This window comes from Esox lucius, chromosome 20 (assembly GCF_011004845.1).
Source record: "Esox lucius isolate fEsoLuc1 chromosome 20, fEsoLuc1.pri, whole genome shotgun sequence".
Taxonomy (NCBI): domain Eukaryota; kingdom Metazoa; phylum Chordata; class Actinopteri; order Esociformes; family Esocidae; genus Esox; species Esox lucius.
In genome coordinates this window covers 18,308,668-18,331,253 of record NC_047588.1, presented here as the reverse complement: position 1 = coordinate 18,331,253, position 22,586 = coordinate 18,308,668, and the positions used below count along the sequence as shown (strand labels likewise).

Below are 22,586 nucleotides of genomic sequence, written 5' to 3'. Positions count from 1 at the left end.
AAAACATCTCAGAGCAATCACTACAGAAGAGGGTGCATGGCGGACATATAAACAAAGTAGATCTATAGAATATAATTATTCTAAAACCATTATGTGCAAATGCCCTCCATAATGTAAATTATTGTCCCCTGAAAGATTTTCTCTATGTAAACCATTTTCAATTTAGCCAGATCTTTTTGTAGGTTGTTTATAAAAACAATTAGGTTTGTAGTTTGTTTGCCTTGCAAGGTCATCAAATATGCAGTTAAGTGTGAATAATGTTAATCCCTCAACACTTCCTCACACCTGAGAACTGTAGTTGGAGGCTGTTTGACTACTTTGGCATGATTGGTGCCTGTCGTGTCCAATAGAAATCTGCATTCCTTTGCGCTTACCATCAGAGTGACTTCGTGAGCACACAGGCATATCATGACAAGTGTAACAGGCCAGCGAGTACAGTGCTGTGCAATGAGCGAAACCCTCACTCCCCAACGCCTTAAGAGATCCCATGGGTTTTAGCCTCCTTGCTAGAGTGTATGACTCCCATCCTGAGGACCTGGTTTTGAGTCCGAGTAGGACCTGTTACACAAGTTCCAAATACATTTTTACAGACCATTTGATATAACAGTTGGAAGGTGTTATGAAGACCTCAGGTGAAAAGGACCAGAGAAATATGAGTAAGCAAATATTACTTCAACTGTGGAATTAGCAGAGAGAGAAGAGAGGGTTTCTGCTGTGTTAGCAGAGGACAGGCAGAAATTCCCTGATATATACACATAGAGCGTGGGAAGCTTGAGGTTGCCATGGCAACTGGCAATAATCCATACTTGGAGGTTAGGCATATGGGGAGCAGAATGATACAGCAACTCCCTCTTCAGTTGTAACGTCTGTTAAGCTTTTACTACCGCTTAATTTTTTTGTATTTGCTGCATCAATCTTTGCGGACCCAATCTCTAGCACCTGCTGCAGTACCTCTCCCCTCCTGTAGGGATGGGGCAGCACTGAGGCAGAAATGGAAATCTGCTGACATCATTGCTGTTGGTCCAGTGTGTAATGAGACAAAGTACTGCAGCTCCTACTCCGATTTCACACACACACACACACACACACACACACACACACATGCATGGGCAGAGTTGTGAGACCCACACGCACATACACACTCATACAATCATTACCACTCTTTTTTGCTTTGCTGCGCCACAGAAAGTCACACACGCACCCTCTGTGTATTTCTAACACACACACACGTGCTGCAAGATTTGAGTGCAACATCGCTCTCTCTCTCTGCCCCTCCTTCCCTCTACTGCGCACTCTCTCTGTTCACCTTGCATGCTGCTGGGTGGTGTGGAGTTATTGTTGCGTCAGAGTCAGAGAGATCCAGAGACAGCCATGCCGGGAGAGAGCTCTCCCAGATCTTTCCCCAAAGAGAGACATCCGGAGCAGGGAGGAGAACAGACAGGCCTGCCTCAATCAGGTAGGATCATCCGGGGGAGAGATGAGGGCGTCGGGAACAACATGTGAGAAAGGGAGGCAGGCTCGGGAGATGGCCGGTGGCTGAGCGTAGACTAGCAGAGCTATTTCTGGGAAATATTGAGGTAAAAGGTGATACTTTTGGAAATGGATGTTTGCTATGTTGTCATGTGGGGGGCTGACGGATTAAAGAAGCAGAGCTGGGTAATGTCTTTCTGTGAACCCCACCCCCGTCCTAGTTCCAGCTCCAGCACACTAGCCTCCACCCTAGATCCACTACACTTATCCCCACTCCCTCCCCTTACCTGACCCTTCGCTAGCCTACTACCCCCAGCATCTTCCCCCACTCCCTCCTCATCTCTCTGGCCGCGAGTGGTGTGTGTTCTGAGGGCAGAGTGGAGCGGCTCCTCCCTCTGCCATCCGTTACTTCCCTTCCCCCAGCCTCAGCTCGCTGGGCCATGACACAGCATCCATACAGATGCAGGGCCAGATTCAGCCAGGGACGGCTGTAAGGGAACATTAGGATTTTTATAATGAGTTATTATTAGATAAGGACGTTAGATAATACTGGGACTACATGAAATACTGGGACTGTGTGTGTACGCGTGTCACTGTATTCTACCTCCAAAACAGGAGATTAGGACATTGACATGGTGAGTGTGCTAGTGCTGTTGTGTTACGTCTCATGTGCTTTTCTGGCAGTCAGCACAGTGGTTGGTTTAAGGTGTCACACTTAGCAGTGGAGTTAGAGTATAGGAGTTGGATCCTTGACAGTGTTTATATTATGTTTGTGAGTGTACATTATGTTAAAGAGAAATAGGTCTTAGACAGCAGTCGTATAGGTAGATTTTACTTCTCTGACAGTAAATGTGAAGTTTGTTTTTACCTCTATGACAGTAGATATACAGTAAGGGTTTTTCCTCTATGACAGTAGATATACAGTAAGGGTTTTACCTCTATGACAGTAGATATATATAGTAAGGGTTTTACCTCTATGACAGTGGATATACAGTTAGGGTTTTACCTCTATGACAGTAGATATACAGTAAGGGTTTTACCTCTATAACAGTAGATATACAGTAAGGGTTTTTCCTCTATGACAGCAGATATACAGTAAGGGTTTTTCCTCTATGACAGCAGATATACAGTTAGGGTTTTTTCTCTGTGACAGTAGATATACAGATAGGGTTTTTCCTCGATGACAGTAGATATACAGTTTGGGTTTTTCCTCTATGACAGTAGGTATGCAGTTTGGTTTTCCCCTCAGGCGGATGTATTTCGGGGAAAGGTACAATAGCCTTGAGGTTAGAGAGCAAGGCCAGCATCCAAACAAATGAAAAATGGGGAAGAGATTTCTGTACTGGAGTTCTGTACTATAGCTGACATTGTGTCAAGTGTTGGGAAAGGAGGTTTTATACAGTATATGGTTCTGTAGGTGTAGTAAAGGGATTTATGGTTGAACATTCTGTAGGTGTAGTAAAGGGATTTATGGTTGAACATTCTGTAGGTGTTGTGAAGGCATTTATGGTTGAACATTCTGTAGGTGTTTTAAAAGTATATAGTGTTGAAGGATCTGTGAGTATAGTGAAGGTAGAGGCGGGGCATAAATGGGTGCGATGGGTGCACAGTACCCATGGTAACCAGTGTTGCCAGACAAGGAGGTTTCCAGATATATAGAAGAAATAGCGTTTTTGCTGTTTTTATGTGGAGTCTGCAGGTTGATTGGCCAGTATATTGTCAGTGTAATAGGGCAACCATGGATTTAACGTTGGATCTTGTCGGCTCATTTGCTATGAATTTGAACTATGGAAGATAGCTAGCTTAAGAAAAATGTTAAATGGAACATAGATAGGTCTTCTAATCAGAAGAAAGAAAAGCAATACATAACGTTGAGCAGCAGAAGCATGAGAAGATTAATAGATCCGGCGTTACAATGATGGGAGCAGCATCGCAGCTTCAAGTGCAGGAAGTGATACTGTTATGATCCTGCAGCTAGCAGCAAATTCTGTAACCGCTGGGACATGTTGTTGTAGTCTAATCTGCCTCTATCTTTTAGCTGGGAAATGAGGTAACAATAGTAAGATGGTAATGGCGGAGGGATAGGCGGGCCTCCGCGGCTGAGTTTCACACCCATGGGAAAGAAACCTAAGCTCCGCCACTGGTAAAGGGATTGAGTGTCTTAGTCTACATTGTAGGGTTTTTTGGAGTGAGATGTGTAGCGTAAATGTTATTGCGCTGTCGCTTGTTTATCTTACAATAACTATACTGTGGTCATCCTACTAGTCCATGTGAGGTATAGTATAACTAAATCCTCTTGTCCGTTCTGTTGTAAAACAAGAGAACCTGGCATCCTGCACTGTGAATGCTATGGTTAGATGAGAAGAGACGGCAGCACAAGTGGATGATGACAAGGTGTAAGTATGGAGAAACAGAGGGAGGACGGGATGGAGGGGAAATTCCAAAAGCTGCAGGGAGGTAATATGAATCAGTGGGCCCCTGGGACTCATCTCAAGGATTGGGACTGTCTTAGAGTAATGGTTCAAAGAGACGCTTCCACTGGGGCCAGTCGGGTTGGGCAAGCAGCCTGTGTGACGCAGTTCCAGGCTGCTTCAGCAGGCTGCAGCCTCCACACTTCAAGCAGGTGTGTCTATGAGGAGCCACACACACACACACAAACACACAGATTTCAGAGCGTCAATGTCTTATTGTGTCCTTATGCTCTGTGACACCATTGCGTTCATATCTATATCTGTGTGTGTGTGCATGTGCAGAGACAGAGGGCCTTAATTCTGTTCCATGAATCACCACAACATACATTCACGGGGGGGAGGGTAGTTATTGGGGCAGGATGGAGAGAGTAAAACTAAGTGCTGATGCTATTAGCTAGACCACAAGCATAGAGTGGAAGGAAAGTAGCGGGAGGGAGGGGTGAGAGAGAGGAAGAAAAAGAGCAGGGAATAAGGAGAGGGCATAAAGAGGACAGAGGACAAGGACAAGAGGACAGAGAGAAGCAGTCAGAAGGGAAGAGGGATGGGCTCTCATCTCACATTGACATTAGAATCCGATGTTTATCCATGGCTGCTCAAAAACATAGTTTGTGGTTCTGTTGTCTATTGGTAACTTTTAGACAATGTTAATTATTTTAAAAAAGGTACAGTCTGTATGTTGGAAGTAAAGAGGACAGTTCTTAGCTGAGTGTGGACCACCGGAGGCTCTACAGCTGCAGAACTTTACATCCAGATTGTATGGTTTTTATTCAGCGGTTGCAGACAAATTGACCAAATCTTTTTTTCCCAAGCAATACGTCTAGCTTTGATTGTCCTGATTAGTCCTCAGCCGGCCACTACCAATGGCTAAATTAAGTCATGTTTATACTGATTGGCGAAAGAAAAAACAAGATGTAACATCTGGATGTACAATTCATGAATTAACGTTAAAGCACAAGCCGGTGCAAATGAGTGGCATGATGAGTTGCATCCCAGAACTCTGCAGCTACACTAACACTAACAGGCCTTCAGGGGAAGCTAACGTGGCCAACTTTTCTTTTTTTAAATGACCATGAACAGGATATTTTACTGTCTATTTGCTGTATTAATTGAGGGGGGAGCATGCCAGGAATCCAGCACCACGATGAGCACTGCTCTGTCCAGTTAGGAAGGGAAGAACTGTAACTAGATAATGTTAGCATTAGCAATGGCTACTACACACTTTCTTGCCCTGGAAAAAAACCCAGAAAGCTGGGGGGGATGATAGCTAATCAAACTAATTTTACCCTAAAGTCAATTTTGTTAATTTTTTTATCTCAGAATTCCACTTCATGTAGAACCTACCACACTTAAATTACCATACTTAAGTAATTTAGCATCTCAGTTGTTGAATTTCAAATTGATTGTGGTGGCGCACCACGCCAAAATTATGAAATGAGTCCAAGTATTTCCGGATTTAACTGTCTATCATAAGGATCAGGTACTACAGTAGAGATGTCAAATGTAAAATTGTTTTTTCATATAACAGCAAGTGATCTCTAGTTTTTAGGTGTGTATCGGTGCTTTAAGACACTTTGTGGATGAATCCCATCAGATTCCAAAGCCACATGCAGAACAGCAGAAACTGGATCACTAGCTTTACCGGGTGGGGAAATTGACAGGTAGATGTCAGGCCAGGTCCTGTAGTCCTGAATCACGGTCTAGATGTCAGGCCAGGTCCTGTAGTCCTGAGTCGTAGTCTACATGTCAGGCCAGGTCCTGTAGTCCTGAGTCGTGGTTTAGATGTCAGGCCAGGTCCTGAGTCATGGTATAGATGTCAGGGCAGGTCCAGTAGTCCTGAGTCGTGGTTTAGATGTCAGGCCAGGTCCTGTAGTCCTGAGTCATGGTCTACATGTCAGGCCAGGTCCCGTAGTCCTGAGTCATGGTTTAGATGTCAGGCGAGGTCCTGAGTCGTGGTCTAGATGTCAGGGCAGGTCCAGTAGTCCTGAGTCGTGGTTTAGATGTCAGGCCAGGTCCTGTAGTCCTGAGTTGTGGTCTAGATGTCAGGCCAGGTCCTAAGTCGTGGTCTAGATGTCAGGCCAGGTCCAATAGTCCTGAGTTGTGTTGTCTAGATGTCAGGCCAGGTCCAGTAGACCTGAGTTGTGGTTTAGATGTTATGCCAGGTCCTGTAGTCCTGAGTCATGGTCTTATTATTCTGATATTACTTAACATTGGCAGCATAGCTCATCAGTATTTGTTTTAGTCAGCTTATTATTGGTCATGACGGTTCCCAACTTAGGGTGGCATTCATTCAAGCCAGCCATAGCAATATTTATGCAGTAAATATTTATCCATCTTTGTTTACAATCACACTGCAGCACTGTGAAATATATAGTTGCAGTTAGGGTAAGAATCAAGGTTAAGTGTTAGCACATAGGCTTAAGAATTTTGAATATGTGTTTAGTTGCCAACACAAACAGAAAACTGAAAATCTGAGGTCACTGTTCTAGCCGATATTCTAGCTGAGAAAATAAAGTAATTTTCACCTGTCAATGTTTTTTGTGTGTAAGTCTAATAAGACATCTATTGGATTGGTCCCCCAGAACTGTAACATCTCCTGCCCTAGTTTCCCTCCTACATGTTCTAATTTCCTCTTAAAATGTTCCATGTTTTTGTTGGAGGTTATGGAAATGATGGTGTAGTCACTGGAGAATGGCGTGTGTGTGCTTGTGGAAGGAGGATGAGGTGGTAATCTAATAATGGCTTCATTTATCCTCTGGCTAATCTGAGTGTCTGATTAGAGAAAGAGAGCAGAGAGGAGTGTGAGAAAAAAGAGACAGCAATCGGCCAGCAAGCAGACAAAGAAGGTATCCATATACATTAACCTAATTTGCTCTAAGAGGAGGACCCAAAGCTGTTAGCCATATTTGCCACCAAGCACAAAGACTCAGTGCTAGTAGAGTATTATTGGATAGATAGGGATGTTAGTGACATGCTGTATTACAATCAGGTAACGGAAGAGGGCAACAGACATTCTGGATCTAGTGGGATTCATATCATGCAGGACTAGCATGTTCTCAACATTATCCAGCCAATTCAATTCCTCTCTCTTTCTCCCTTTCTCACGTTCTTTTTGTCGCTGTCTTTGCCTGTAATGAATGATATATTGTTTTTTTGCACATGACTGTGTGTCTGTGTGTTTTCTTTTCCACTGACTTGTGCTCTGGCCTGAGGCTGAGCTGTCACTGGCTTTTCTGATACAGAAGGCAGAGCAGAAGAGCGGTAGAGGAGTTGGGTAAACAAACCAAGACACAAGGATGTGGCCCAACTGTCCTAGCAGAAGATACCAAGGACAGCTGCATGGAATTCAGCAAATTCATCCAGAAGGACAAATATTTTCATGTACTGAACTGTACAAAAGTTTAGGCCACCTGAGAATTAAAAATATATATATTTAATACATTTTGTCTGGGGAGTATTTATTTATGAAAACACTGTGCAATGTTAGAATGAACGCAATACAACGCAATACAAGTGAAAAGAATGTATCTCAAAGGGGAGATGGCCGTTTGATGAAAGCCGTTTGATGAAACTGGACACGGTTGGCAACTAGTCTTGCAATCTTTTCTGCTTGTTGACTTTCCCCAAGAACGGTTTCCTAGCTTTAACACTTCCTACAGGGCAATTTTACGTAAGACCTCTTTTCACGTTTGTGACAAGTGTGTACTTTTGTGCCAGATAACTCTGCCAGATGCTGAACAAGCACCATTTGATTTTCTTCTGTCCCTCGAGGGGTGACCCATTACTGTTCATCAGTCATAGACAGGTTTTTGGGTCTTCCCCTTTGTTTTCCATTGCTTCAACTAGCCCAGTTTCTTCAAATGTCTTCATCACATTTCTTCTAGCCATCTCACAAGAAGAGGAGAAAGGCATTACTGTGAGTAAATGGCCTTCACCCATCACCTGTATTGTTGACAGTGCAACTTGATGTGTCCGGCTGTGAGCTTGTTGTTTCCAGTCCCTTGTTGTCTCCTCTGACCATTAGGTGACAGTCTACACCTGCTGTGTTGCTGTGTCTAGAACAATCAGAACAAACATAATTATTTTTTTTCTATTCAATAAAGGCATACTACAGAATCCGTTACAGTTAAAGTGTTTTTGTGACCAACAAACAAAGCAGTTAGTGACTGAATTCATGGACAAAATAAGGCACATGACATAACCTTAAAGGAAAAAATAAAAATGTTCTTACTCAACTCTTTCAGATATCACCAGACATGCCTCCACAGAGTCCACCCCTAGCGACAGTGGCTCCTCTCCTAGCGACAGTGGCTCTAACCCCTCCCCCAGCACCCCTCAGAAGCTGCTCCCATCATGCACCTCTCCATTCGGGCCACGGCTGATCCGGGCCACGCCTAGCTCCTCTGCAGCCCCGCGACCTCAGCCTGAAGGTTCTGACCATCGCCACGGTAACACAGTCCGACTCAGTGGGAAATTTGGGGGTCATGGACCTTGTGGACGCCGCAGCGGACCCATAAAGATGGAGAGAATCAAGGTGTGTGTTTGTGTGTATCTTTACCAATTCCTGTTCTCTTCATTCTGCCAATGTTCCTCCAACGTTCTTAATATATTTACCAGGTCCTGATGGGTTCAGAAGTGGAGAGCGACTACAAGCAGCCAGAGAACATGGAAACACGGGTGGTGATGGGCCAGGAGGCCCTACTCAAGACCAAGGAGACCCTGACAGGAAAGCACCTGGGTGGGCCGAGCAGCCATGTGATACCCCTACCTGGAATCCCAGTCTCAGGTGCCCCAAAGCCTGCCTCAGAACCACAGGCAGAAGCTGGCCAAAAGGCCCAACTGGACACCACACAAGAAAGCACACCTGAGACCCCAAAGATGGAACAAGAACAGGAGAGAAATCCTGTTCTACCTTTGACCCCACTCCTCACTCCTCTCCTGACCCCACTCACCCCTGCCCCCCCTTCATCCTCAGAGCCAGTCTCAGGGGATGTTAGTTTGACAAGCAGTCCAAGCCCTTTGGAGGCAGAGCTGTCTCCCTATGGTGAAATGCCTTATATTTGTAATATGTATACCATGCCTTCTCTGTCTGAGACAGCCTATCCCCCTGCTATCCTATCCTTCACTGAGCCACCCTATGCTGTGGACCCTCTGAGGGTGGGCGTTCCCTCATCCCTGGACCCTGACCTTTACTACACCGCCCCCTCCACGCCCATCAAGATGGCTGCTCGACCATCACACCTCAAACACCGTTCTTACCCCGGCTCCCCAGTCTCTCCTCTCTCTCCAAACACACCCTCGGACAGCGAGGACCTGTGCTCCCCTCTCACCTCCCCCTCTGGGTCCTACGTCACAGCAGAGGGGAGCTGGACCTCCTATACCTCTTCCACCTCCCCCTGCACCTCCCCTAATCTGCTCCTGACAGAGGAGGCACAGGAGGCGCCTGCATGCTTTGTCAGCTCACTGTCAGAAATTGGGGATGAGGTGGGGGAGGAGAGGGGAACAGGAGGGGAGAGGGGGGAGGACAGGGGAGGAGGAGCAGCAGAGTGGAGGTTTCGCCTCTACAAAGGGCTAGCAGAGACTGTGATCCTAGAGGAGGAGGAGATGCTGAGAGGAGACGAGAGGGGGAGAAGCAGTGAGGAAGTGAAAGTCTCAAGAGGGAGCTGTCGCCCTCGTTGGGTGACAGAGGACACCTCCCCATTGAGAAGCAGCAGTGGCAGAAGTACAGACTCCCAGGAGGAAGGAGGGGAATCAGAGGGCTCGCTCTGCCCAGCAGAGGATGCTCTGGCTGAGAGACAGCAGTACTCTAGTCCTCTGTTGCAAAAAGGCCTGGAGCTAGAGCTGCAGGCCTGTGTGTCTGCAGAGCTTTACCCTCCCATTACCAGCCCAGAGGATGGAGCTGACTCTTCACGGCTGACCTTCACCCCGGACATAGGGAACCTCAGCCCTCAAACCTCAAGCCTCAACCCAGGCTCCCTTAACTTCACCCTGGACACCTGTTCTCCTGAAGTATCAGACGGAGACAACACCAGTCCCTACAGAGATATGGGTCCATTTCTGCTGTTCCCATGCTCCTACAGTGATGGAGAGCTTGAGGAGGAGGATCGGATGATCCCAGCCTCCCTGCTCAACTTCCCCCTCCACACTAGCCTCCTTTTCCAGGCAGATTCCATGGAGATTACTCTCTTCCCCAGAGAGGAGGAGAACGAGGGAGAAGAGGGAAATGACAGGAATGAAGGGAATGATGTGGATGCATATGCGGCCGGAGAGGAGGAAGGGGATGTGGATGATGATGATGACGAAGAAGAAGATGATGATGATGATGATGATGATGATGATGATGATGAGGAGGAGGAGGAGGAGGAAGAAGTTGACACTAAGGTAGAGTTAAAGATTGAGGCAAAGGTAGAAATAGCAATAGAGGAAGAAGTGGATGAAGAAGATGGTGAGGATGACGAGGAAGACGAGGAAGAGGGTGAAGGTAAGGCTGTAGATGACCCAGCTGAAGAGGACACCTCAGCCTCCTTCCTTCATTCACTGTCAGAGACTTCCATCAATGAGGGGCTGGACGAGTCTTTCTGTTTCCATGATGACACTGATGACTCACTGGACTCTGCTTCCTATAATGGAGACGAAGATGAGCAGCTGTACAGCACAGAACGACATGCTGAACCGCCCACAGAACTACCAACAGAACTACCAACAGAACCACCCACAGAACAACCAACAGAACCACCCACAGAACAACCAACAGAACCATCAACAGAACTACCAACAGAACAACCAACAGAACCATCAACAGAACTACCAACAGAACAACCCACAGAACAACCAACAGAACCATCAACAGAACGCTCAACAGAACTACCCACCGAACTCCCCACAGAACCACCCACAGAACCACCAACAGAACCACCCACAGAACTACCAACAGAGCTACCCACAGAACCACCCACAGAACTACAAATAGCACCACCCACTGAACTACCAACAGATCTACCGCAAGCCAAACCTCAGCCTGAAACCAGATCGGAGGACCAGAGAACAGAGACACTTGCTGAGCTGTCCCAGTCCCAAAGGGGGCTCAGCCTAAACAATAGCACACTACCCAAAGAGCCCCAGTCTGATGACCTTCTGGAAGCACGACCTCCACAACCTGAATCAATACGCCCAGAGTCGTCTGACAGCAGCAGTGAGATGGAGATCACCTCTGAGTCCTCTGACCCTCCAGTCCCCACGCCTTCTCAAGGCACTTCTGTCCCTCCCATTAATCTCGATCCTGCTAATACCACTACCACACATACCTCCCTTGCTATTGCATCATGCTCTAAAACCATGCATGCAACTGACTCTACCCCCAACACTGACACTGGTGTTGGCTTTACCCCAAACATTGACCCTGGTGTTGGCTTTACCCCCAACACTGACACTGGTGTTGGCTTTACCCCCAACACTGACACTGGTGTTGTCTTTACCCCGAACATTGACCCTAGTGTTGGCTATACCCCCAATACTGGCACTGGTGTTGGCTTTACCCCCAACACTGACACTGGTGTTGTCTTTACCCCAAACATTGACCCTAGTGTTGGCTTTACCCCCAACACTGGCACTGGTGTTGGCTTTACCCCGAACATTGACCCTAGTGTTGGCTTTACCCCCAACACTGACACTGGTGTTGTCTTTACCCCAAACATTGACCCTAGTGTTGGCTTTACCCCCAACACTGACACTGGTGTTGGCTTTACCCCCAACACTGACACTGGTGTTGGCTTTACCCCAAACATTGACCCTAGTGTTGGCTTTACCCCCAACACTGACACTGGTGTTGTCTTTACCCCAAACATTGACCCTAGTGTTGGCTTTACCCCCAACACTGGCACTGGTGTTGGCTTTACCCCGAACATTGACCCTAGTGTTGGCTTTACCCCCAACACTGACACTGGTGTTGTCTTTACCCCAAACATTGACCCTAGTGTTGGCTTTACCCCCAACACTGACACTGGTGTTGGCTTTACCCCCAACACTGATACTGGTGTTGGCTTTACCCCAAACATTGACCCTAGTGTTGGCTTTACCCCCAACACTGACACTGGTGTTGGCTTTACCCCCAACACTGGCACTGGTGTTGGCTTTACCCCCAACACTGACTGTGCATCTGCCCCTAACACTAACACTGCTACACTCTCTATCCATAACCTTAACCCTGCTGTTACAACCCAGGAGACGGTGTCCCACAACAATATTTTCCCCCTGACAACACAGCCATCCCATAACAAACTTGACATCCTGGCAACTGAAGCAGAGCCAGGGAAAGCAGCCACAGAGGAGGAATGGGCTGGGACAGAAAGTGAGAATGACAAACAGAGTGGTGTGGAGAGAGAGAAGGATGAACAGAGTGGTGTGGAAAGAGAGAAGGATGAACAGAGCAGTGTGGAGAGAGAGAAGGATGAACCGAGCAGTGTGGAGAGAGAGAAGGATGAACCGAGCAGTGTGGAGAGAGAGAAGGATGAACAGAGCAGTGTGGAGAGAGAGAAGGATGAACAGAGCAGTGTGGAGAGAGAGAAGGATGAACAGGGCAGTGTGGAGAGAGAGAAGGATGAACAGAGCAGTGTGGCGAGAGAGAAGGATGAACAGAGCAGTGTGGAGAGAGAGAAGGATGAACAGAGCAGTGTGGAGAGAGAGAAGGATGAACAGAGCAGTGTGGAGAGAGAGAAGGATGAACAGAGCAGTTTGGAGGGAGAGAAGGATGAACAGAGCAGTGTGGAGAGAGAGAAGGATGAACAGAGCAGTTTGGAGAGAGAGAAGGATGAACAGCGCAGTGTGGAGAGAGAGAAGGATGAACAGAGCAGTTTGGAGAGAGAGAAGGATGAACAGAGCTGTGTGGAGAGAGAGAAGGATGAACAGAGCTGTGTGGAGAGAGAGAAGGATGAACAGAGCTGTGTGGAGAGAGAGAAGGATGAACAGCGCAGTGTGGAGAGAGAGAAGGATGAACAGAGCAGTGTGGAGAGAGAGAAGGATGAACAGAGCTGTGTGGAGAGAGTGAAGGATGAACAGAGCAGTTTGGAGAAAGAGAAGGATGAACAGAGCAGTGTGGAGAGAGAGAAGGATGAACAGAGCAGTGTTGAGAGAGAGAAGGTTGAACAGAGCAGTGTTGAGAGAGAGAAGGATGAACAGAGCAGTTTGGAGAGAGAGAAGGATGAACAGAGCAGTGTGGAGAGAGAGAAGGATGAACAGAGCAGTGTGGAGAGAGAGAAGGATGAACAGAGCAGTTTGGAGAGAGAGAAGGATGAACAGAGCAGTGTTGAGAGAGAGAAGGATGAACAGAGCAGTTTGGAGAGAGAGAAGGATGAACAGAGCAGTGTGGAGAGAGAGAAGGATGAACAGAGCACTAACAATTCAGGAGTGGACCACGTAGAGCAAACAGACAGAGACTCATTCAAACTACTTATCAAGCCAAGCCTCTCTCAGTCAAACACACCCAGGGCTACACAGAAGACCTGTAAGCCTCTCCCTCGTGTGTTTGGGGTGGCAGCAGCTCCAGTCTGGTCCAAATCACCTCTGGTGTCAGAGCTGGAGCTGGACAAGAAAAACGGGAACAGTAGCGCTGAAGAAGGTGTGGACTCCCGTCTGGTCCTGGAAGGGACCACTGCCACCAATGACCTGAACAAGGGGGTTCCTCTGCTCATGTACCCCAAAGAGTCTAACCCTAACCTGAGCAACATCCCTGTCTTCTCTAGCCCTGAGGGCTTGTCTGACATGGCTGACAACCTGTCCCAAACCCCTGACCTCTGCCCATGTGACCCCGCCCAGGAGAACCTGAGGGAGAACACACTGAGCACTGAGGATGGGGTCCCCGGGGCCCTCGGGTCTTCTCATACACCCCTGGCTGTGTCCCCTAAGAGGGAAAACTCAGAGACAGATGCAGGGGGAAGGAAGGGGGCAGGTTCTGGCGGACTGGTGGCTGCCAGGAGGGGGTCAGGGGCTGGGGCCTGGGGGGGAGGGGAGGCCCTATCGCTCTCTCTGGGGCAAGGCTGCGAGTTGGAGGCAGAAAGCTTGTTACTGTGTGAGGTGGACGGGCAGAGCGTTGGACAGATACTCTCCGGGATGCCCAGTGTCGCCATAGACGAAGATGAGGTGGGTGTAATGGGAGATGAAGATGACAACAACAGCCTATGTGGGCGGCCAGACAAGATGGCGGATGTGGAGCTGGTGGGAGAAGGAGTGCCAGAGTCCAACCTGTCCAGCTGGAAATCCATCGAGGAGATCTCAGAGGCTGGGGGAGGAGAGGATGGAAGCTCCCGATTCCCAGAGGATGATGTCAGCAACTTGCAGAGTCAGCCGGAAAACAAGGATGAGCAGGAAAACAAGGATGAGCAGGAAAACAATGATTCAGTGTTCCTTGCCTCTGGAATGGCGACTTGTGTGACTCTGAATGCCCTGTCAGAGGAGGTACGACACCAAAGCGTGAGCCTGAGTGCGTCCGTCTCAAACATACCACTCACTGAGGCGGGACCACAGGTCACTGCAGCCATCAATAGGCCGACAACGTCAACAGACAAAACTGCCTCCGACCAAAGCCCTGGTTCAGTAGAGGCAGCTATTTCCACAGATCTTAAACCGTCTGTAAAACAGTCAGACCCTGCCCTGTCTCTTCTAGGAGGGGCATTTGGATCCTTCAGCCCTAAAATAAGCAAACTGAGGTCAGGCAGTGTTTCCCAACAATCTTACTCATCAATGGGAAAAGACACAGTAGAGGAGGTCCCAGTTTCTCAAGAATATTCCTTATCAGTGGGTAAAGACAAGGTAGAAAATATAAATAAACCTTATTCACAGCCTCAGCCAGAGGCAGAGCTGACATTAGTGAAACAAAGAGAAGGTGGTGGGGGTCAGACCACTGACCAACCAAAGACAAATGCGGCCTTAGTAGGGTTGGAGAGCAGTGTTTGTATCTCAGGGGAAACAGAGGCACAGGAGAGACCCGAGAATAGAGTCTCTCCAGAGAGGTTTCATCAACCTGCACAACTTCACACACCAGAGGGAGAGCTGAGCTCAGAGAAAGATACCTCTCCTTCTCAGTCAGGAATGGGAGGCAAAGGGAGGACGCAGAGCAGGGAGGCACCCAGTCAATCAGGCAGAGAGGCTTCGTCAACCTCTGGGTCTACTGGTCAACCACACAGAGAAGCTCCCCCAGGCCAAATCCCAGCAGACACTTCTTCACCAGGGAAGACCAAAAATAAGAACAAGAGGGGCCGCAAAGCTGCTACAGACACCAGACAAAGGATACCTTTGAAGGCCAAAGCTGAGGCAGAATCTGAGGCAGAATCAGAGAGGAGAGTGGAAAATGTCCCCAGTGCTCCATCTCTCTCTAGTCCAACCGACTTGAGCAATATTGCTTCAACTCTCCTAGTCAACCAGGAAGTTAAACAGGAAGTTAATCAAGAAGTAAACCTGGAAATGGACCTGGAAATATTAGATAACCGGCCTCTGCCTGGCTGTCAGACAGAAATTAGGAAGGACATTAATGATAACAATGTGGGGAGTGGCTGTGCCTCCCTTGCAGAACAGAATAGAATCTCTTCTCCACCTCTTCCATCTTTCTCTTCATCTCCAACTCTTTCATTCTCTCCTCCTTCAACTTCACCTCCTCCTCCTCCCACCTCTTCTCCACCCCCTCTTTCTCCCTCTCCCCTTTCCTCCTTTTCACCCCCCAGTACCTCCACAGTTCCGCCTGATGAGGACCTCCCCATCCCTGTACAGGAATCCCAGCCTCTCCTCAGCACAGCCCAGCCTATCACCCCACCCCTAGATACCCAGTCTATCACCCCAGTCCTAGACACCCAGCCAATCACCCCACCCCTAGATACCCAGCCAATCACCCCAGTCCTAGACACCCAGCCAATCACCCCACCCCTAGATACCCAGTCTGTCACCCCACCCCTAGATACCCAGTCTGTCACCCCACCCCTAGATACCCAGCCTATCACCCCACCCCTAGATACCCAGTCTATCACCACAGTCCTAGACATCCAGCCTCAGTCAACTGTTTGTCAGACTGTCCATGTTTCAACTACCCTTATAGACCTCCCTATGCGCCCCCCTACACCCACCAAACATATGTCCACCTCCTCCTTGTCTACATCATCTCCATCCATGTCAGCAATTCTGTCCACCTCCGGCCTTACGCAGCCCACCCAGGAGTCTCAAACCACAGTGCCTGTCCAAGACCCCCACAGGCAGGCCCAGCCCCAGGCCCAGCCCCACCTCCTCACCATGCTGAGGCGGTCACAGAGCCCACAGGACAGAGGTGAGGGATTAGAGAGCTGCATTTCCTCAACTTTGTTCATCAAAAGTCTGTGTGGTCTCATCATGCCTGTGTGGTCTGACGTTCTGTTGCAGATGGAATGGACACAGACAGTGATTCTGATGATAATGCTGTTCCTCTACAACATAACATCGCTCAGACCAAAAGAATTGTGGGAAACTCTTCTGGATCCTCCAGTCAAAGACAGATTCTACATCACTCCTCCTTCCAACCAACTGAAAGACAACCAAGCTGTCCAGTCAGCCAAAAGGGATCACAGGAGCTGGACCTGTCCTTCAAAAACAACAGTACATGCTCTCCATATTCACCTCTCTCTCTCTCCTTCTGTTTCTCTCTCCCTCTGTTTCTCTCCCCCCTCTCTCTCTCTCCCCACTCTCTCTCTCTCCCTCTGTTTCTCTCTCCCTCTGTTTCTCTCCCCCCTCTCTCTCTCTCCCCCCCCTCTCTCTCTCCCTCTGTTTCTCTCTCCCTCTGTTTCTCTCAGTCCTATGAGCTTCCTCACAAACACATACAGCTCTGAATATAATGGTCCTGATGAAGGGCATACCTTAGATTATAGGCAGGCTTCTCATCAATACCCTGTCTACCTCACAACACTACTACTGATTTGTGGAGGGGAAATACTTACAGCAGCCTTCAACTGAGAAAGCTTTTGTCAACCTGAAACCTTTGAGTGTAGATAGATTGGGTGGGTGGGCATTTGTGTGTGCAGTTTCTGAAATACAGTTGAAACACAGTTGAAACAAAGAGTGTAGTTATTCACCATAATATCTATGTTCAGTAGCATAGGAAATGAATTGCATTGCTATTTTATGAGCGATATTTCCCCTCCATGGTCAGTGATTAGGTTAGCTTCAGAGCTTTATGAGGAAATGTTCTGTTAGCAGGAGTGCTAACAGGCTAAACCATGACCTCATCAGCTATATCTCAGTCTCTCTCTCTCTGTGTGGGTGTGTGTTTGTGTGTGTGTGTGTGTGTGTGTGTGTGTGCGCGTGCGTTTTCATAGTAGGCTCCTGCAATGATTCGGAGAGTGAGGGATCAGTGCCAGAGTTGGAAGAATCAGAGGGGGTACCGCTGAGATCCTCACAGCCACAGGTGAGTCTAACGTGTGGAGAGAAAATGCTCCTTGGCTACCCTCACCTCCACAGGTAGAAACCTTGTTCTCTGTGTCCTATGTTACAACATATTGATATGCAGTTACCGTTAGACAGGGCGATCATATATGTTGTGGGGCTTGCATTTTCTGAACGGTCTTTTGCCTCCTGTTTGATGTGTTGAATTTTCCTTTCCATTTTCTCTCAGCCTGTCTCCCCTGGCGATGAGGGAATAAACAGACCTAAGCAGAGCCGTAGTGAGAAGAAGGCCCGTAAGGTGAGAGCTGCACCAACGGAAAACACTGTGCCGTGTGTTCAGCCAAGTGCATCTGTCTGTCCAACAGGCTTCCCCAGGAGTTGACCTGAGCGATGCGGCTGTCACTAATGTGAACTTAAGCACACCTGCTCTAACTGCCATGGTTTATGCACTAACTATATGAAGGTTTTTTGAACATAGAAGCTAAAATAGCCTTTCTAGCAAGTTTTACTGAGTGGTAAAATCCCATAAGCAACACTGGAGCATCTAGAAGCCAGTCCCTGTTCAACTGGGTGCGGGCAATACTGGGGGTGATTTAGGAGAGAACGGACATCAGTTGTCACGACATGAATGGAAACCATCCCAAGCTCAGCAAACAGACTTTTGAAAAAGCATAGACACTAAACTGCTTCAAGATAAAAACAAACAGTTTCTTGTTTTGTGGATCTGTGGAAATGTAGTAGCTTGATTTGGGCTTTCTACAAGAATGGCATTTTTTCTGCGGATAGTGCTGCATTCTGAACAAGCCTGATATTGTTGTGTGTGTGTGGGGGGGGTGGGGGGGGGTGGATTTGCTGATCTTGGTAGAAGGCTGTTTGTTCTACTACTGTATGGAGCACACATTTTCTGACAAGTCTTTCAAAACCAGCACCTCGTACAATATTACTCTTGTAAAGCTTGGGACGTGGTTGCTGGCTGGTGGCCTTGGATGATTCTCTCACATACCTACCAGCTGACAGTGTGTGGGCTGCAGGATGTTATAGAAGTAGAACAAGGCATCTGGCTGGATACCATTCTGATCTAGCTGTTACTGGCAGTCTGGCAGTCTGGCTGTGTGGCGAGGAAGGTGTTTTGTGTACCTGCATTGTTAACCTTTCAAATGTTTGAATCCTTTACGATATGTGGATTTGAAGTGAAGTGTTAAAGTATCTGTGTGTGTGTGTGTGTGTGTGTGTGTGTGCACGCATAGGCAATGGGTAAGCTGGGGTTGCGGCCAGTCCACGGTGTAACCAGGATCACCATAAGGAAATCAAAGAGCATCCTGTTTGTCATCAGCAGACCTGACGTCTTTAAGAGTCCGGCATCAGACATCTACATTGTATTTGGCGAGGCCAAGGTGATCCTCCTTCTCTTCCTGTCTTGATCTCCTATCTTTCTCCATCCTTTCATCTACATTATATTCAGTGTCCATTGTGGCCAAGATGATCTCTTTCTTCCTCTCTCCTCCCACTGGGCTTGTTCCTGTCCTCCATCTCACTCCCCGTGACTCCTTTCCTCCCACTGGGCTTGTTCCTGTCCTCCATCTCACTCCCCGTGACTCCTCTCCTCCCACTGGGCTTGTTCCTGTCCTCCATCTCACTCCCCGTTACTCCTCTCCCCCACAGATAGAGGACCTGTCTCAGCAGGTCCACAAGGCTGCAGCAGAGAAGTTTAAGGTGCCAGTGGAGCCCTCCCCGATGGCACTACCAGCACCTCCTAGCCTCACCATTAAAGAGGAGAGCGAAGAAGAGGAGGAGGTACCTCATGCATATTCACTTTTTACATTAGGGAAAGACATCCGTCATTACACTGTTCTAATTCTTTACATTAGGGAAAGACATCCGTCATTACACTGTTCTAATTCTTTACATTAGGGAAAGACATCCGTCATTACACTATTCTAATTCTTTACATTCAGGAAAGACATCCGTCATTACACTGTTCTAATTCTTTACATTAGGGAAAGACATCCGTCATTACACTGTTCTAATTCTTTACATTAGGGAAAGACATCCGTCATTACAATGTTCTAATTCTTTACATTAGGGAAAGACATCCGTCATTACACTGTTCTAATTCTTTACATTAGGGAAAGACATCCGTCATTACACTGTTCTAATTCTTTACATTAGGGAAAGACATCCGTCATTACAATGTTCTAATTCTTTACATTAGGGAAAGACATCCGTCATTACACTGTTCTAATTCTTTACATTAGGGAAAGACATCCGTCATTACACTGTTCTAATTCTTAACATTAGGGAAAGACATCCGTCATTACACTGTTCTAATTCTTTACATTAGGGAAAGACATCCGTCATTACACTGTTCTAATTCTTTACATTAGGGAAAGACATCCGTCATTACACTGTTCTAATTCTTTACATTCAGGAAAGACATCCGTCATTACACTGTTCTAATTCTTTACATTAGGGAAAGACATCCGTCATTACACTGTTCTAATTCTTTACATTCAGGAAAGACATCCGTCATTACACTGTTCTAATTCTTTACATTAGGGAAAGACATCCGTCATTACACTGTTCTAATTCTTTACATTAGGGAAAGACATCCGTCATTACACTGTTCTAATTCTTTACATTAGGGAAAGACATCCGTCATTACACTGTTCTAATTCTTTACATTAGGGAAAAACATCCGTCATTACACTGTTCTAATTCTTTACATTCAGGAAAGACATCCGTCATTACACTGTTCTAATTCTTTACATTAGGGAAAGACATCCGTCATTACACTGTTCTAATTCTTTACATTCAGGAAAGACATCAGTCATTACACTGTTCTAATTCTTTACATTAGGGAAAGACATCCGTCATTACACTGTTCTAATTCTTTACATTAGGGAAAGACATCCGTCATTACACTGTTCTAATTCTTTACATTAGGGAAAAACATCCGTCATTACACTGTTCTAATTCTTTACATTCAGGAAAGACATCCGTCATTACACTGTTCTAATTCTTTACATTAGGGAAAGACATCCGTCATTACACTGTTCTAATTCTTTACATTCAGGAAAGACATCAGTCAGTACACTGTTCTAATTCTTTACATTAGGGAAAGACATCCGTCATTACACTGTTCTAATTCTTTACACTAGGGAAAGACATCCGTCATTACACTGTTCTAATTCTTTAATGTAGTATTTATCTTAATGAGATTTTGAGCAATTACAGATCCAGATAAAGTCATGGATATAATTTTTATGTCTCTGTGTGCAATTTAATTTGGCTCTGGATGTATAAAGGATTTAGTTGCCAAAATGTTTTGCTCGATCCCTGTAATATCACACAGGTTCGTCTAGTGTTTTGAGTTGTCTCAGTCCTCAAATCAATCATACTAGACACCAAATGACCCTGAATTTTGACCTTGACCTCTGTCTGTCAGGTGGATGAGGGAGGTCTGGAGCAGAGGGACATAGAGCTGGTGATGGCTCAGGCCAACGTTTCTCGCTCTAAAGCCATTCTTGCCCTCAGACACAACACAAATGACATTGTCAACGCTATCATGGTGAGTAGAGAATTATCTGTGGTTAAGTAGTAGCACACTTTGTCCATTGGATGTCAATGTTGAGCTTAGACCAATGTCACTGAGGATGACTTCCACAGAGCGGGTAGGGACTTAAATACACGTCCTCTTCAGGACACACTTGAGACTATTCATGGTCCACTTTCAATTAATAAAACAATTCAAAAGTACAAACCCACCTATGGTTTTAGGAGAAGGAACTCTTTGTAAACATTGAACATTTAATTTAGGATGTATTTTGTTTTGTATTTGTCGAAATCATACATAAATATCTGCGTCATATCGCTAGGCAAGCCTATCCATTGTTTTGTGTGAAATTTAGCAAGCTCCCAAATACCGTGGTGCATTATGGGATTACACTTTCCTCGTGGAGGCTGTATCAATGCACATTTGCTGGAAGGGAACACTGGAGGGTCAATTTAGCCCCTACATCCTTGATCACTCCCTCTGCTTCGGGAAACCTGTGCAAATGGTGGAGGCAAACATGAATCTAATAATGGAGGGCCGAGGGTTTAGTGGAGGGAGAAAGCTTCCGTCTGGGATTTAGTAAAGATCTGATGAGGTGTCATCTGTACATGCTTAACTACCCCATGTAATTCTCTACCTCCTGTACCCTCTTCTCTCCTACAGGAGCTGACCATGTAAAAGGATAGAGACCCCCCCCACCTCCCTTTGAGCTTAAATGCCACAGGCTTGTCTGTATCGCTGCTATGTTGCATCCTCAGTACCTGCTAATAAACCGTCTATTATAACCACCCTAGAGTGGGCTATGACTTATAATCTATGTATGTCACTATACTGTTAACCAACCATTAGTGCACTTTCATGGCCTGGCTGTATGTATGTATATATCTATTGATAATGATGGGGCATTCACTTTTATTACACAAAACTGTTTAATATGTCAAACCCAAAATACAGTCAGAACACAAAATGCAGATCCACACAGAAATTCAGTCAGGGTGTTCAGAGAAGTGGTCGGTTTCAATAAAGCTCGCTAATACAATCCAAAAAATGAGCACTCCCTTATTAAATACATCCTTATGCAATAGAAATATTTTGTAAGTGTTGGACTGTATTCTTACAAATACAATCCAGTCACTAAAGGTTTCAGCATTTAATGTCCATGTGAAAATATTCCAGCAATGATGCATGTAAATATTTCTCACACAGGGACAACCACCAGTCTGGATGGAGTCAGGGTTAGGGTTACAACCCTGTTTCCAACCAAGTTGGGATGCTGTGTAAAATAAGAAGAAAAACAGAATGCAATGATGTGCAAATCATTTAAACCCTGTATTCAATAGAAAATATTACAATGACAACATAAAACAAAAAGCTGGGACGGGCAACAAAAGACAGAAAAAGTTGTGTAATGCTAAAATTAAACAACTATTTAGGTTAATTGGCAACAAATCAGTAACATGATTGGGTATAAAAAAGCATTCCAGAGAGGATGAGTCACAAGTAAAGATCACTCTGTGAAAGACTGCGCAGGCAGACTGTGCAACAATTTCAAGAATAACGTTTCTCAACGTAAACTTGAGTTTCAGGATCTCATCATCTATGGTACATAATATAATTAAAAGATTCCGAGTATCCAGAGAAATGTCTGCATGCAAGGGACAAGGCCAAAAATCTATAATGTGTGGCAATGATCTTCGGCCCTC

At 46.4% G+C, this 22,586-nt stretch overlaps 1 protein-coding gene and 1 long non-coding RNA gene across 2 annotated transcripts; both read left to right on the top strand.

Annotated features, from left to right (window-relative positions):
* Positions 1 to 1,261: 1,261 nt before the first annotated feature.
* On the top strand, positions 1,262 to 21,922 carry nacad (NAC alpha domain containing). The gene is made up of 11 exons (XM_010896984.5): positions 1,262 to 1,456; positions 8,183 to 8,472; positions 8,556 to 12,374; positions 13,509 to 16,242; positions 16,335 to 16,547; positions 17,264 to 17,352; positions 17,560 to 17,628; positions 18,578 to 18,724; positions 18,993 to 19,124; positions 20,776 to 20,898; positions 21,547 to 21,922. The coding sequence occupies exons 1-11, from the start codon at positions 1,312 to 1,314 to the stop codon at positions 21,559 to 21,561; spliced, it is 7,776 nt and encodes a 2,591-aa protein (XP_010895286.4). The 5' UTR covers positions 1,262 to 1,311; the 3' UTR covers positions 21,562 to 21,922.
* LOC117593480 lies at positions 2,114 to 7,379 on the top strand. Its single transcript, XR_004574896.1, has 2 exons — positions 2,114 to 2,887; positions 2,924 to 7,379. It is a non-coding gene; the product is annotated as an uncharacterized LOC117593480 (long non-coding RNA).
* Positions 21,923 to 22,586: the final 664 nt, after the last annotated feature.